The 15,891-nt window shown below is 45.8% G+C and overlaps 1 protein-coding gene across 7 annotated transcripts in view; it reads right to left on the bottom strand.

Moving 5' to 3' along the window:
• Nucleotides 1-9,044: 9,044 nt before the first annotated feature.
• LOC138772340 (uncharacterized) overlaps nt 9,045-15,891 on the bottom strand; it is a 71,447-nt gene continuing 64,600 nt past the window's right edge. For 4 of the 7 annotated variants that reach the window (XM_069952671.1, XM_069952667.1, XM_069952666.1 and 1 more), the window contains 2 exons: nt 15,586-15,653; nt 9,045-9,449 (listed from right to left, as the gene is read on the bottom strand). In XM_069952671.1, coding sequence (XP_069808772.1) covers nt 15,625-15,653 — 29 coding nt within the window. In that variant the 3' untranslated portion in view covers nt 9,045-9,449; nt 15,586-15,624. The remainder of the gene's footprint in view (nt 9,450-15,585; nt 15,654-15,891) is intronic. The other 3 variants (XM_069952670.1, XM_069952672.1, XM_069952673.1) reach the window with 1 other exon arrangement.

Raw genomic sequence — 15,891 nt, 5'->3', positions numbered from 1 at the left:
ATGGTGGAGTTGTAGTTCTACCACAGCCACAAAATCATGCTGGGAGTTGTAGTTATACCATAGCCACACAGGATCGTGCTGGGAGTTGTAGTTCTACCACAGCCACACAGGATCATGCTGAGAGAGTTGTAGTATTACCACAGCCACACGGGAGCATTCTGGTAGTTGTAGTTCTACCACAGCCACACAGGATCATGCTGGTAGTTGTAGTTCTACCACAGCCACACAGGATCATGCTGGGATTTGTAGTTCTACCACAGCCACACAGGATCATGCTAGGAGTTGTAGTTCTACCTCAGCCACACAGGATCTTGCTGGAAGTTGTAGTATTACCACAGCCACACAGGATCATGCTGGGAGTAGTAGTTCTACCACAGCCACACAGGATCCTGCTGAGAGAGATGTATTATTACCACAGCCACACAGGAGCATGCTGGGAGCTGTAGTATTACCACAGCCACAGAGGATCATGCTGGAAGCTGTAGTTCTACCTCAGCCTCTGCTTCATGATGGGATTTGTAGTTCTATCTCAGCCACACATGAGCACTAACACACACACACACACATGCCATTGGCGCACACACACACATACATATACTCACCCACACAGCAATAGCAGTGGAGGATGACACTGTCTCTGAGCGGAGAATCATATGCCTGATTTGTCTCTGTTGGGAGGGGGGCGGGGGTTGGGGCATCTGTCACTACAGTTGTCCCTGCACTTTTCTCCTGCGTCCCGGCTCCGGACGTCATGTGACATTGGTCAGAAGTTTATCTTCAGCTTCGGAGCCAAGCAGAAGAGAGGAGGAGAGCAGGTGCCTGCCGCCTCGCGCCCCCTGTAATTCAGCAGGAGATGGTGCCCTAGGCCATCGCCTACCCTGGCCTACCCTTTGTGCCGGCCCTGCCACAGAGCACAAGATACAAAATTAATGGTCTGAACAATCACCCCTGCTAGGCCCGCATATAACACCCAGCAGACCCCTCGCTCACCACACTGCGAAGCTGAGAAATCATTTTTACTTTGACACACAGGTAAAGACAAAAAAATAGTTGTTTTTTTTTCAAGCAGATTTTATTTTCAGAAGGGGGAAGGGTGAGTATATGGGGGGAAGGGGTGAACATATAGGGTGAGGATTTTTTTTTTTAATGTACAGAAGTGGGAACGGTGAGTATATGGGGGAGGGAAGAAGATATAGGGCTGGGGTGCAGGTTGGCAGTTCCTGTCACTCTCTATCGCTCCCTACGATGGTCGGTTCTGTTCTGTTAACATAAAAAATTCAGAAATGTCAGTGAGATCTTAAAGATCAATAAAGAGAAGTAAAAGCGACTACTACTCACTACTCACAGTTTGGTCCTGCATAGTATCACTATACCGATCCCACCTGCTATAATAAATAGGAACAGGATGTTGGTGACGTAGATGGCCTCAGTTTCATCTGCGGAGAGAATGTGCTGATGTTATTCTATGGAGGCCTGTAAAGATGGACGTCACCGACTTCCACTATACTAAAGAGATGGAGCCATTCATACAGAGACAGGGAGTATATAACTCTGTCTATCATGAGCGGGTAGGACAAGGAGGCAGCCGCTCCTTATACTGTGGGGATGGGGGGGGGGAGCCTTAAAGGGGTTTAAGCTAAGATCCAACCACTATAAAGACAGATGAGGAATCGGATATTACAAGTTAAGAACTTCACATACCAGGAAGGATGGCAATTTCATCAGATGGGAGAGAAGGCCATGTCAGAGACGTCTCTGCTGGTGACTTCGAGGCTGAAAGAAACAGAGACATTCACAGTGTTAGAGGAAATTCTCATCAGATCTCAGTCTGGCAACCATAGATATAAATGATGGACATGTTATCTCGCTGTTGGTCCATCCCACAGGATACAGACATACTCACCTTCATCGTCTGCTGCTGGATCGGTAGTCATAGCTGTTTTTTCTGAGATATAAAAAAAAAGTTTGATATTTAATAAAAATTACCAAAAAAAAATAAATTGTGATATTAAAGCCTCCTGTATAATAGTCTCCACCATTTGTCTATAAAACATGTTATGATGAGAGAAGACAGATACAGCAGGATACAGTCATACTCACTGTCATTGTCCGGTATAGGGGTCATTATCTGTAAGTCTGAGATGGAAAGAGAAAAAGAGTAATAAACCCTCGATATAAGACTAAAGCCTGTATAATATTGTATTGGAGCCTCCATAACATTTCTGCCCGGCTCTACAGCAGGATAAGGTCATACTCACCGCCATTGTCTGAGTCCGGGATTTGTGTCACAATCTGTAATTCTGAGATATAAAAAGATTAATGTTTAATAAAAATAACCCCCACCAGCTATAACATTACATCCTCCGGCCTGATAATGTGCTCCTCCTCCTTGTCTGACCAGTGACCACAAGATGTCTGACACTGGGATGAGAGCAGATGGAGCTGCAGCCTTCACCCCTCACACACATCAATGTGTTGAACCCTCCTGCCCCCCGGTCCCCTCATCTCCTTCCTTAGTCTACAGGTGGTGGGTACTGACCACTATATACAAGGAACACTCCACAACAAAACCATGACAAGAGATAAGAGGAGGAGCCAGCTAAAAGAGGGAGGGGTAAGAGGAGGAGCCTATCTAAAGGGGTGGGGCCCAACTGTAGAACAGAGATAAGAGGAGGGGCTAAGCTAAAGTGGAAGGGAAGAAGTGCCTTCCTAACAGCAGGTAGTTTGATGTGGAGTAGTTAAGTATTATGGGATATGTTACCGTCATTATTGGTGGGGAATGGGCGAGTCTCTTCATCCATCCCAGTAACAGCGGGAGCCTTGTCTACAAGAAATAAAGAGAGAAGAAACCATTACACCAGCAGGAAATCTTCCCGAGGACCATGCTGAATATCCCGCCATCCTCCTGCTCATCCCCGGCATCCCTGTGCACTCACCGGCCTCGCTGCGTGTCCGAAATATCGGAGTTTTGTAGTATCCATGAGTTCGTCCTGGAAGTATAGAGACATAGGGCGACATTTATCATTTGCACCTTTTTTTGCGAATATTTTTAGCACTGTGCACTGGCTTATATGTTTGCAGCCTAGTAAGGTATTTATGAACGTTCACATGTTGGTTCATAAATCACCTGCTATAGCTTCCCTGGCGCTGTGCATTTTACTGCAGGTATTCATGAATTGACCCTGGTTAAAAAAGTTCTGCTACCCTGGGACTGGAGTACAGATGCGAACGAAAATGCAAAAATTTCAAAATTCTCACATGATAAATCCCGGCTGAGAATATTCTTATGGATAACCACGCCCACAAATGTCAAGAAGGCAAAAAACTGGAGTAAGCTGTCATATTCACACATACACCGAGCTACACTGTTTAGTAAATCTGACGAAGGGCTGTGCACATCACACTTACGCCTAAAAATACTAAGGAGCACAAGGTACACTGCTTGATACATGTCCCCCATAGTTATCAGATTCTATAGATTCTATTACATCTGTGTATAATATTTCTCATAGTCACATCCTGTATACAGTGGTATTGTATATGTATATACTGTATATAGTGCTATTGTATATGTATACACTGTATATAGTGTTATTGTGTATGTATATACTGTATATAGTGCTATTGTATGTGTATATCCTGTATATAGTGCTATTTTATATGTATATCTTGTATATAGTGCTATTATATATGTATACTGTATATAGTGCTATTGTATGTCTATATATAGTATATAGTGCTATTGTATGTCTATATATAGTATATAGTGCTATTGTATGTCTATATAGAGTATACAGTGCTATTGTATATGTATATACTGTATAGTGTGCTATTGTATATGTATATCCTTTATATAGTGCTATTGTATATGTATATACTGTATAGTGTGCTATTGTATATGTATATACTGTATATAGTGCTATTGTATGTCTATATATAGTATATAGTGCTATTGTATGTCTATATAGAGTATACAGTGCTATTGTATATGTATATACTGTATAGTGTGCTATTGTATATGTATATCCTTTATATAGTGCTATTGTATATGTATATACTGTATAGTGTGCTATTGTATATGTATATCCTGTATATAGTGCTATTGTATGTGTATATCCTGTATATAGTGCTATTGTATATGTATATACTGTGTATAGTGCTATTGTATATGTATATACTGTATATATAGTGATATTGTATATGTATATACTGTATATAGTGCAGTTTTATGTATATACTGTATATAGTGCTATGGTATTAGTGACCCCAATCCCCCTCCTGGACATTACTGGAGACCCCTATAACTCCTGGCGGAGAAGCTTTCCTATCAGGGAGACTATATAGAAGACTATGAAGAATACCTGCTATAGGGCGTCCTGTTGAGCCACTTATCATATAGAATACAAGTATATAGAGGAGCAGCGCTGCTCTTCTTCCTCCTTGTGTCGCCATGATAAATGTGAGGAAATCTCAGCAGGCAGAAGAATATAGAGCAGGATTCTATTATGATGTCATCACATGATGTCACCACCACATGGAAGATTCCATTCTCACCTGCTGCAGGGGGGAGAACATTCCAACTGATGCCTGACTGATTGTGTCCATGATGTCACATAGTAGTATCAGCTCTGTGGCGCCCCCTACAGTTACAGCCAGATAGCAGCTGCTCTTGGTTACACCTTTAGGACATGGGGGAGAGTTATCAAACATGGTGTAAAGTGACACTGGCTCAGTCGCCCCTAGCAACCAATCAGATTCCACCTCTCATTTTCCAAAGAGTCTGTGAGGAATGAAAGGTGGAATCTGATTGGTTGCTAGGGGCGACTGAGCCAGTTTCACTTTACACCATGTTTGATAACTCTCCCCATAGAGATTCTTTGTATCATTTGTAGATTTTCTCACAGCTCCATTAAAGTCTATGGCAGAAGAGCTGCCTGCCCTCCCATTATGTGCACAGACCCACATTGTCCCATAGACTTTAATGGAGCCCAGTATAGGATTCTGGATACGGCCACATTATAGCCTGATGTTACTGGGTGCGAAGAAAGACGTTTATTTTTATTTTATGGCTGCCAGGACTGTGAAGAGGAGCAGCAGCAGCTGTGACTGACAATGTACAGAGCGCCCCCTCCTGATGGACTGTGTGATACAATGAACAGAGCGCCCCCTCCTGATGGACTGTGTGATACAATGTACAGAGCGCCCCCTCCTGATGGACTGTGTGATACAATGAACAGAGCGCCCCTCCTGATGGACTGTGTGATACAATGTACAGAGCGCCCCCTCCTGATGGACTGTGTGATACAATGTACAGAGCGCCCCCTCCTGATGGACTGAGTGATACAATGTACAGAGCGCCCCCTCCTGATGGACTGTGTGATACAATGAACAGAGCGCCCCCTCCTGATGGACTGTGTGATACAATGTACAGAGCGCCCCCTCCTGATGGACTGTGTGATACAATATACAGAGCGCCCCCTCCTGATGGACTGTGTGATACAATGTACAGAGCGCCCCCTCCTGATGGACTGTGTGATACAATGTACAGAGCGCCCCTCCTGATGGACTGTGTGATACAATGTACAGAGCACCCCCTCCTGATGGACTGTGGGATACAATGTACAGAGCGCCCCCTCCTGATGGACTGTGTGATACAAGATACAGAGCGCCCCCTCCTGATGGACTGTGTGATACAATTTACAGAGCGCCCCCTCCTGATGGACTGTGTGATACAATGTACAGAGCGCCCCCTCCTGATGGACTGTGTGATACAATGTACAGAGCGCCCCCTCCTGATGGACTGTGTGATACAATGAACAGAGCGCCCCCTCCTGATGGACTGTGTGATACAATGTACAGAGCGCCCCTCCTGATGGACTGTGTGATACAATGTACAGAGCACCCCCTCCTGATGGACTGTGGGATACAATGTACAGAGCGCCCCCTCCTGATGGACTGTGTGATACAAGATACAGAGCGCCCCCTCCTGATGGACTGTGTGATACAATTTACAGAGCGCCCCCTCCTGATGGACTGTGTGATACAATGTACAGAGCGCCCCCTCCTGATGGACTATGTGATACAATGTACAGAGCGCCCCCTCCTGATGGACTATGTGATACAATGTACAGAGCGCCCCTCCTGATGGACTGTGTGATACAATGTATAGAGCGCCCCCTCCTGATGGACTGTGTGATACAATGTACAGAGCGCCCCCTCCTGATGGACTATGTGATACAATGTACAGAGCGCCCCTCCTGATGGACTGTGTGATACAATGTACAGAGCGCCCCCTCCTGATGGACTGTGTGATACAATATACAGAGCGCCCCCTCCTGATGGACTGTGTGATACAATGTACAGAGCGCCCCTCCTGATGGACTGTGTGATACAATGTACAGAGCGCCCCCTCCTGATGGACTGTGTGATACAATGTACAGAGCGCCCCCTCCTGATGGACTGTGTGATACAATGTACAGAGCGCCCCTCCTGATGGACTGTGTGATACAATGTACAGAGCGCCCCCTCCTGATGGACTGTGGGATACAATGTACAGAGCGCCCCTCCTGATGGACTGTGTGATACAATGTACAGAGCGCCCCCTCCTGATGGACTGTGTGATACAATGTACAGAGCGCCCCCTCCTGATGGACTGTGTGATACAATATACAGAGCGCCCCCTCCTGATGGACTGTGTGATACAATGTACAGAGCGCCCCTCCTGATGGACTGTGTGATACAATGTACAGAGCACCCCCTCCTGATGGACTGTGGGATACAATGTACAGAGCGCCCCCTCCTGATGGACTGTGTGATACAAGATACAGAGCGCCCCCTCCTGATGGACTGTGTGATACAATTTACAGAGCGCCCCCTCCTGATGGACTGTGTGATACAATGTACAGAGCGCCCCCTCCTGATGGACTATGTGATACAATGTACAGAGCGCCCCCTCCTGATGGACTATGTGATACAATGTACAGAGCGCCCCTCCTGATGGACTGTGTGATACAATGTATAGAGCGCCCCCTCCTGATGGACTGTGTGATACAATGTACAGAGCGCCCCCTCCTGATGGACTGTGGGATACAATGTACAGAGCGCCCCCTCCTGATGGACTGTGTGATACAATGTACAGAGCGCCCCCTCCTGATGGACTGTGGGATACAATGTACAGAGCGCCCCCTCCTGATCTACCCCCTAAAAAGCCACATTTAGTGATTTAGCCAAGGACAAGTCCGTCAGATTATAAAATCCAGCAGCTGGCAGGGTTGGAGGGAATTTCATTACAAGTACTAACTTACCTCTCCCTGTGCCCGCTGTGAGTGGCGAGACCAGCCACGGGCCCCCCGCCGGGCTTTGGGATCTCCGCAGCTCACACGTCAGGACCCGGCTGATGGACTGGCCGCTCAGCTAGTCAGTGACTGGGGTGGGATGCCTCTAGTGTCCAGTTCATCAGTCGTGGTGTAATCACAACTCAGGGGAAAAGGCCTTCCAGTGGGGGTCCGAATGATGATCCCGCTGCTCACCACAGCGTGCCTATCTGTTATCAAGTTACCCCCGCCAGCTGCCGGATTTTTTAATTGCCCAGACTTCTCCTTTAACATGGATTATCCCATATTCTCTACATGTTTTTCAATGCTGTATAAACTTTTGCTTAAAAAGAGTTTCATAGTACAGTGGTATCTTGGTTTAAGAGTAACTTGGATTAAGAGCGTTTTGCAAGAAGAGCTCACAGTTTTTAAAAATTGCAATTTGGTTTAAGAGCATTGATTTGGTTTAAGAGCTCCCTGTACTGGGTGGGAGCGGGAGTGGGGGGGGTGGGGGGGTGGGCATGGTCTGTATAGGGGGGGGGTCTACACCTCTGTACTCTAAACAGGAAGTCTCCCTCACCTTCCAAATGATAGCAGATCCACTTCAGGGGCTTACATTAGGGGGCAGGACTGTGGAGGTCTCTTTATAGCTGTAACCACTCTCACCTTGGGCAGAGAATGCTGCATTTATGTGCCCAGATATGTCCTGCTCATTCCTCCCTGCAGTCTCTCTCAGCCCTTGTGTTTCCCATCCTCCCCTTTCCTTCTATAATGTGCCTGCACTCACACTCAGCTATACAAACTGCTGCTATACTGTGCCTGCACTTACACTCAGCTATACACACTGTGGCTATAATGTGCCTGCACTTACACTCAGCTATACACACTGCTGCTATAATGTGCCTGCACTTACACTCAGCTATACAAACTGCTGCTATACTGTGCCTGCACTTACACTCAGCTATACAAACTGCTGCTATACTGTGCCTGCACTCACACTCAGCTATACACACTGCTGTATAGAGAAGTTTCTGTCAATGACCTCCTGCACAGCTCTGTGATTCTCAATATCTGATTGGTCCATGCTGAACATACCCCTTCCCCATTGCTGTCATGTCACCACATAGACATAATATATTTTATTAATCTGGACATTTCCACACATGATGATACCAAATATGTAATTTGTTTTGTATTTAGAATAGTTTAATTAAAAGAAATTGGGAAAGGAGAGGGGGATTGATAAATTTATATTAATTTTTATTGAGGAAAGAGAAGGTGGCACTTGTACTGTACAATGAAATACTATTGTACAACTATCAGGTAAACAAAAACATACATCCTTTTCTTCAGATGCACATATACATCAAGAATGATAGAAAAACACCTATTAATTGATGCGTTTCAGACCTAAATGGTCCGTACTGATAGGAGTAGTGTAGGTGACTGGCCTCTGTATATTCTGTGAGATTGGGCTCCTTAATGGAAGAGGAGATTTGGCTGTAAATATTTCACTGGATATAGGGTGGTCCCCGCTCTTGGCCTCGCTTCCTGTACCCCAACCTGATATTTTATATACATCACATGTCAGGAAGGAGTTAATAACATTAAGTAATAGTAGTCGCAACATGTATTAATTATATTATTCCTGGCACTTAGTTGGTCTAATAATGTCCGTATTGTATAACCAGTGAGTTCACATTTACAATATGGATGCAGGACAACGTCACATAAAGTTTTCAATGTTTTATTGTGAAGCACAAAAGCACAAAGCAATAACATTTCATCAGAGGCGGAACTAGAAGCTGGTGGACCCCTGTGCGGAATCCGTCCGGCAGCCATAATAATGCTTCATTTATGGCACTGGCCTCCTCATATGGAGAGACAATATGGGGCCCTTAAGACTCCTGGACCCTGAAGCACCTGCACCCTCGGCACCCCCTATAGTTATGCCTCTCCAGCATCCCACCACCTTTATGACATCATGGTTCTTTTAATAATGTAATACATTGTAGAAATACATTAACATACAGGTGCAGTGTAACAGATCAATGATTGTAGGATTAGTAGGTTGAAGGAGAAAGATTGGACCCTGTTCTGATCATATATTCATGTCCGTCATCATCAGATTGTTTCCTGTAAAGAGATATAACATATTTTAGTAACACTGTTACTGCTAGGCAATAGGGAGTGTGCGGAATAACTAATAACCAATCAGAGGCAATAGGGAGTGTGCAGAATAACTAATAACCAATCAGAGGCAACAGTAAGTGTGTAGAGTAACTAATAACCAATCAGAGGGAACAAGGAGTGTGCAGAGTAACCAATAACCAATCAGAGGCAACAGGAAGTGTGGTGTGCCCCCGGAGGTGTTATATCGGAGGGACGGTCTGTCACTTGCTAGGTGTTGTAGTGTGACACCACTCTGGTGGTGGATGGCTGAGATACAGCCGGACCTTATTGCGTTGTCACGTGACGCCAGTCCCTGGTGGGCACACAAGTGTGATGGCCCGCCTGCTTTTAAGGTGTAAGGCCGTTTGTACCCTTTCCCCCTGTGGTCGGTGTCCTGCCAGGTTGCTACCGGGTCCCTTGGGATAATGTCACGGATGATGTAGTCACAGGTGGCTAGAGCTGTGTAATGACCCTCCCGGGATAACGTTAAGTTGGTTTACTACTTGAAAAGGTGCAGCAGGTAACACAGAAGGGCTTCGATATACACTTGACAAAAGTTCCAATACAGACTTGCACATAAGACAACCATATCTGTGAGATAAGTGCTGTGTAGGAGACAGTCGTGTTGATAGAGTTGTACTGAGGTAGAGTAGCAGAGAGGAGGATGCTGTGAGAGTCTCAACCCATGTAGAAATGTGCTCTGCCGGGATGGTGGAGGATATAATAGAAGAATACTTGTAGTAGAAGAAGGAGAAAAAGAAGAACGACTGTGTCTGTGTATTGATCTTGACTTTAGTCTTCACACCACCTTATGCCCACTAGCGTTGGCCGAACTGTACTAATGGGTGACACAGGTCCCAGACCTTGTTTCCTGGGCTGAGCGGAATGCTGAGGGTTCCCTGCTGACACCCATACTGCGAGATGGAATTCATAGGCTTACTGCAACTTTGCTCCTCCCGGATCAGTTCCTGGCTCTGTGGCTCTCTAGTGGATACTGTCCTGCACTGTTACTTCTCCTAGTCCACGGCGTGGGTTAAGGTTGTCTTTTGGCTGGTCCTCTCCTAAGAGGTTTTAACACTGCATAGTGCTTTGTGTGGGCACTTGGGGGAAAGTTGCTGACCGTGTGCTGTCCTGCGTCCTACCCATGCGGGGTACTGGCTAAGACTGACCTTCGGGGACATGGCAGAGGGCCAGGGCTTGGACAAGGCTGCTGTGGAGAGCTATCTAGTTTGCATCCTTTCTCCACACTGTCCTGAACAAAAAGTGCTTGCTCCTCCCCCACCCAAGGGACTAACTTCCTCTACAGCATGTAGGGTGCGCTGTGATTGGGTGAACAGAGTGCAATAGAAGAAGAGAGAGAAGAGGTGATAGGATAGAACAAAACAGAAATCCTACTGGTTCACATATTCTGGTACACACAAACACAATAACCCTTTGCGATCCTTCAGCTGTGCAGCTTCCATACATAAATGCATAATATAGCGACATCTAGGGTCAACTCTTAATACTACTCTTGCTTGTAATAAGACCACAAAAAGAAAAGACTTTTGCGAAGGGTGTGAATAATAGTAACACCCCTAGTGGGACACCACAGGAGTGTGTGGAGTAACCAATATCCAATCAGAGGCAATAATGCTGTGTGGAGTAACCAATAACCAATCAGCCCTGGTCTGCAGTTCTCTCCATTGACTAGCTCCTTAACCTTTCCATGTGTAGTGGGACAGTTCCAGATTTTAGATGCTGTCCTGGGAGGTCTGCTGCATGTACCACCATGCTGGTTGGTGCCACAATGTAAACCAGTCTGGACGTTGTGGAGCTATGTTGGCGTAGAAGACAAAAGTAGTCAAGCAGCCGACATGTGGAGAGATGGTGAAAGGAGCAGAGGAGGCAGGTTGTAAAAGAGTTGAAAAGTAGCAGGACGGGAAAAGAGAGCTGTGCAGAGAAGCAGCTACTTGGATGGGGGGGGGGGGGGGGGGGGCTAACAAAAATGTCTTTTTTTGGGGGGGAGGTATGTCATCATGAGACATGAGAAAATTAGGGTCAGGAGAACAGAGGTAGAGAAACCATTACAATATAAATTAAAAGGGACTATACTGTCCCAAAGGACATCATGAAGGGTAAAAAGATCAGAATACAGATAGTCAGTAGCGGATTATAATAGGTCCGTTTCGGGCGGTAGCCCGGGCCCAGAGCTCCTGGAGGGCCCATAGCCACACAAAAATAGTTATACTTTCAGTGGTGCATTGTCTTCTGACTTTACTTCTGCCATGATTTGCAAAAAATCCCATCTTTTTTTACCACAATTTTGCACACATCAGGGCATCATGACATTATCTATCCTGTACTATGAAAACCATGCAAGTGCTGCCATAGTTACAGTGGGGTTAGAGGGCCCAGTCTTGGTGAACGGCCTGGGCCCTATGGTAAAGTTAATTCCCTACAGATAGTCCGTAAGGATATAACATATATCTCTGGTGACACTAAAGTTACTATTGCACTAAACCATTATCGTCCTTACTTGGGCGATTACCGACCACCCAGGCCGATAGTTGTTTAGTGTAATAAAGCGTGTTATAAGTGCATGTCGGCTGATCATGGTCTTTCAACACGATGAAAGATCACGATTATGTTGTAATAAACGTTCACTTGCTTCACTGGGCCACTTGAACGACCATTGGCCAGCCATCCTGCTCCTCCCTGCTCGCTGTCTGTGCATGTAATAGCACAGGCACCGAGTGGGGAACGAGGGGGAACTGAGCACTGACAGGTCGCCGTTCACTTCCCCCGAAAAATTGTGCCGTGTAATACAGTCTCATGTGTAACACTTATCTCTAGGGAGGAACATGTAACATAAGGCAGAAGACGTGAAATAAGGACCAGTATGTATGTGTCAGGAATGTGCAGTAGCCTTGTGTTAACTGGGCCTGGTGTTGGCTTTTGTGTGACACACCCGATTGCTTCTCAGCTTCCGGCAATGCAGGAGTTACACTGAGCTCTGCTGGACTTGATTGCTGCAGCTGGGCAAGTCTTTTGACTGACGTTTTCCTTTGCCTGTCCGGAACCTGAAGGATCAGAGTGCCGGTCCAATCGGGATCCGGACCGGGCTCTTGATCCTCATAAAAGAAAGCTGAGCCAGTCTCTCAGTGCTGGCTATTAAGGTTCACACACTGATCCCAGCTCCCCCTGTCTATTCCTGCGATCCCCGTTCCTAATCCCTCTGCTTGATTTACCTGTTATCTGACCTCCCGCCTGACCTCTGACTATCTGATTGTTTGCTGATTCTGAACTGCGTTGCCATTTGCTTTTGGACTTTGGCTTGTCGGCTTTCCTTTGTGTTTGTTCGTCTGTCTTGTTCTGTGTAATACCTCTTCTAGAGCAGAGCCCGCCTTCGTGGTTGTCCGCGGCTACCTAGGGCCGTTTGAGACAAGTAGGTAGGGACAGTGGGTGGGCTGAGCATTAGGGCTTACTGTCGTGTCTTGTCCTTACCTCCCCTGTCCTGACAGTATGGCCAATAACCACTAAATAAAATACTTGAGGTCAAAATCCAAGGTGAATGGATCCAATGTGTCTCCTTACACCTCCCTTGTTTTATGCGGTTCCCTCCATGTCTTGGCGGTGAGACATAGTCAACCACCTGAAGATGGAGGTGTGGGAAGAGAATTTATCAGGACCCTAATAAAGCGCTAGTAATAGCAAGTAATGTGCATACCGAATAAAATGATACTTTCTCTGGAACCAGTTGTGGGGCTAATCTAAGGGTATCATTGTGGGCAGTATGACATTCCATATGAGGCACTACTAGCACTTTTTTTTAGCGATGTGGGTCCTAAAAGTGACACTGGTAAAGAAGATAAAAAGAAAAAGAAGGCAGAGCACCTTATTGGGTGACACGAAACAATGATGTGTAGGGAGTCAGGAATAGCAACTCTGGTTCAGTTCACCTGAGTAGGTTGTGTTGAGTGACAACCACTAATTTTAAGGCCCTATTCCACGGAATGATTATCGTCCGTATTCGGATGATATTGGCTGTTACGGCCGGTAATCGTCCCGTGGAATAGGAGGCAACAATCAGCCGATATCATTCATGTTTGCTAATCGTTGCAGTTGTTTGTCTTTCAACATGTTGAAAAACAAACTACTCATACAGCAACGATCTGCTGCCATCGCTCCGCAGAATAGGAGCGGTGGCAGCAGACCGCTGCTGTATGCTATGGGCTGCCCGGATGATCTAGCAATCACCCGGGCAGCCCCCCCTGCCCCCCCCCGTGCCCCCCCCCCCCTGGACTCACTCGCTCGCTGCTGACGCATGCAATAGCGGCGGCAGCGAGCGGGGAACGAGGAGCAAACGAGCACTGACAGCTCCTCATAGCCACCCCATGAAATAGGGGCCTTAGCCAATGTTACAATGGATCGAATTAGCAGCAATCAGGTAAAGACCATCCACCAAATGGGGTGCGGAAATAATCTCCAAATACCAGAAAAAAAGTACCTTTGTGCAGACTGACATGGAAGGCAAATTTATTAGTCCTTTTTAATAACTCGTTTTGAGGTATGTAAAAAAACAACAACCTCTTCCTCAGATGACTTCTTCAGGAGCTTTATACAGCTCTCCTGGGAACCATATTAGCCCAATTGGGCTAACTGGTTCCCTTTAAGGCCTCCCCTGTACAGTATCCCCATATAGTAAAGCAGCCCGCCCCTCTCCCTTGCAGCATCCCCATATAGTACAGGTCCTCCGTATGCGGCATTCCCATATAGTAAAAGCCCCCCTGTACATCATCCACATGTAGTAAAGGCACAACCATATGCAGCATTCCTATATATTAAAGGCCCCCCTAATTATCCCCTTATAGTAAAGGCCCCCCATATGCAGCACCCTCATATAGTAAAGGCCTCCCTGTACAGCAGTCTCCATGTAGAAGAAACTAAATATAAGCATACTCACCTCTCACATCGCTCCCCGGCAGATTCTCTCTTGTACTAGAGGCACACCCCTAAGGCTGACCCTGACTACAGTGACTAGAGATGAGTGAACTTCTGTTCAGCAAGTGTGCTGAACCTTAATGTAAAGTTTGGGTTCGTCCAAACTGAACCTTAAATGAACTGCAGTAAAATTGCTAAACGATTGCACGCTTTTAGCTACACAGCAGTATAAAAAAAAGTTTTCTCACCTGTCCGCACTCTCCCCGTATTCTTCTTTTGCCTGGCCAGTGTCTTCTTCTTGTCCTTTGCAGCTACCAAACTCCCGCTCAGCCAATCACTGGCTGTGGTGCTGTTCCGTCTCAGTTAATAATTGGCTGAGCGTGAGGTTGGCAGCTATAGGTGATAAAAAGAAGACACTGGCTGAGCAGAAGAAGGACGACGAGGGAGCATGAACAGGTGAGAAAACCACTTTTGTTTCCAGATGTGCGGAGGCCATCTTCCCAAACTTGTGACACTTTAAGGAAGACGCAGGTCCAACTTACCTATATAGATTATGAAGGAGTTGTTTCATAGATTACTGAGTAATTTCTGCAGCCCTTGTCAAAAGATACACAACAAAAGTTGCATTTAAAGTAATAATTAGAGTTGGGCGAGCAATACTCGATGAAGTAACTTTTCGAAAGAGTATTGCACTACTCAAAAGATTTGTTTTCGATCGAGTATCCGATCGAAAATTCAAATCTAAATGAACTTATAGCCTGTTGGGGGCTATAATGGAATAGATGGGATCCCCTTCCCGTCTATTCCATTATAGCAGGAAATTAATTAACTGTGTATTTAATTAAAACAACAAAAGTTCATTCTAATTTTGCTATTGTGAAAGAAAAATATCAATATTAGAACAAAATTTTGTTATTTTAAATATTAACCATTACAATGAGCTGTATTTAGCGGTGTTAGCGGTCCTGGCAATAATAGCGTACTGCTATGCCATCAATAGGTTCCCTCCAGTCTATTAAGTCCTTCCAGAAAATCCGATTTGCAGAAAAATTGCATTGTTGGCAGAATAAAATTAGGATAAGAAGAATGTTGTGCCCGTGCCTGTTTTGAGCTCCACATGGCCCTTGGCATGGCCTGGCTGCTTCATTACAACGCTGCGAAGTTTCAAACACTTTACCTGTTCCCAGCATGATATGGAACCAGACGGAGAAAGTCTTCAGTACAGGGATCCACCGTCGGTAGTGTCTGTAAAATACAGGACATGGGAATAAGCCCTACCAGTTCAAGGATAAGTCCCACCAGATATCAAATCTGCAGGCAGGTGGGGGTGAAAATAACAGACAAGTTTACTCACCCATCACTTTGTCTTGTAGTGGCACTATTGGGTCACCTTCGCGGTGGCTGAAGTCGTCCAGCTCTGCTATCAGCAACTACATGACCCTGGCTGACTGATTGCCCGCTAGGCCAATCAGTGACTGGGGTG

This window comes from Dendropsophus ebraccatus, chromosome 14 (genome assembly GCF_027789765.1).
Source record: "Dendropsophus ebraccatus isolate aDenEbr1 chromosome 14, aDenEbr1.pat, whole genome shotgun sequence".
Lineage (NCBI taxonomy): Eukaryota > Metazoa > Chordata > Amphibia > Anura > Hylidae > Dendropsophus > Dendropsophus ebraccatus.
Note: the sequence above shows the minus strand (reverse complement) of the source record. Positions and strands in the feature narration are given on the sequence as shown.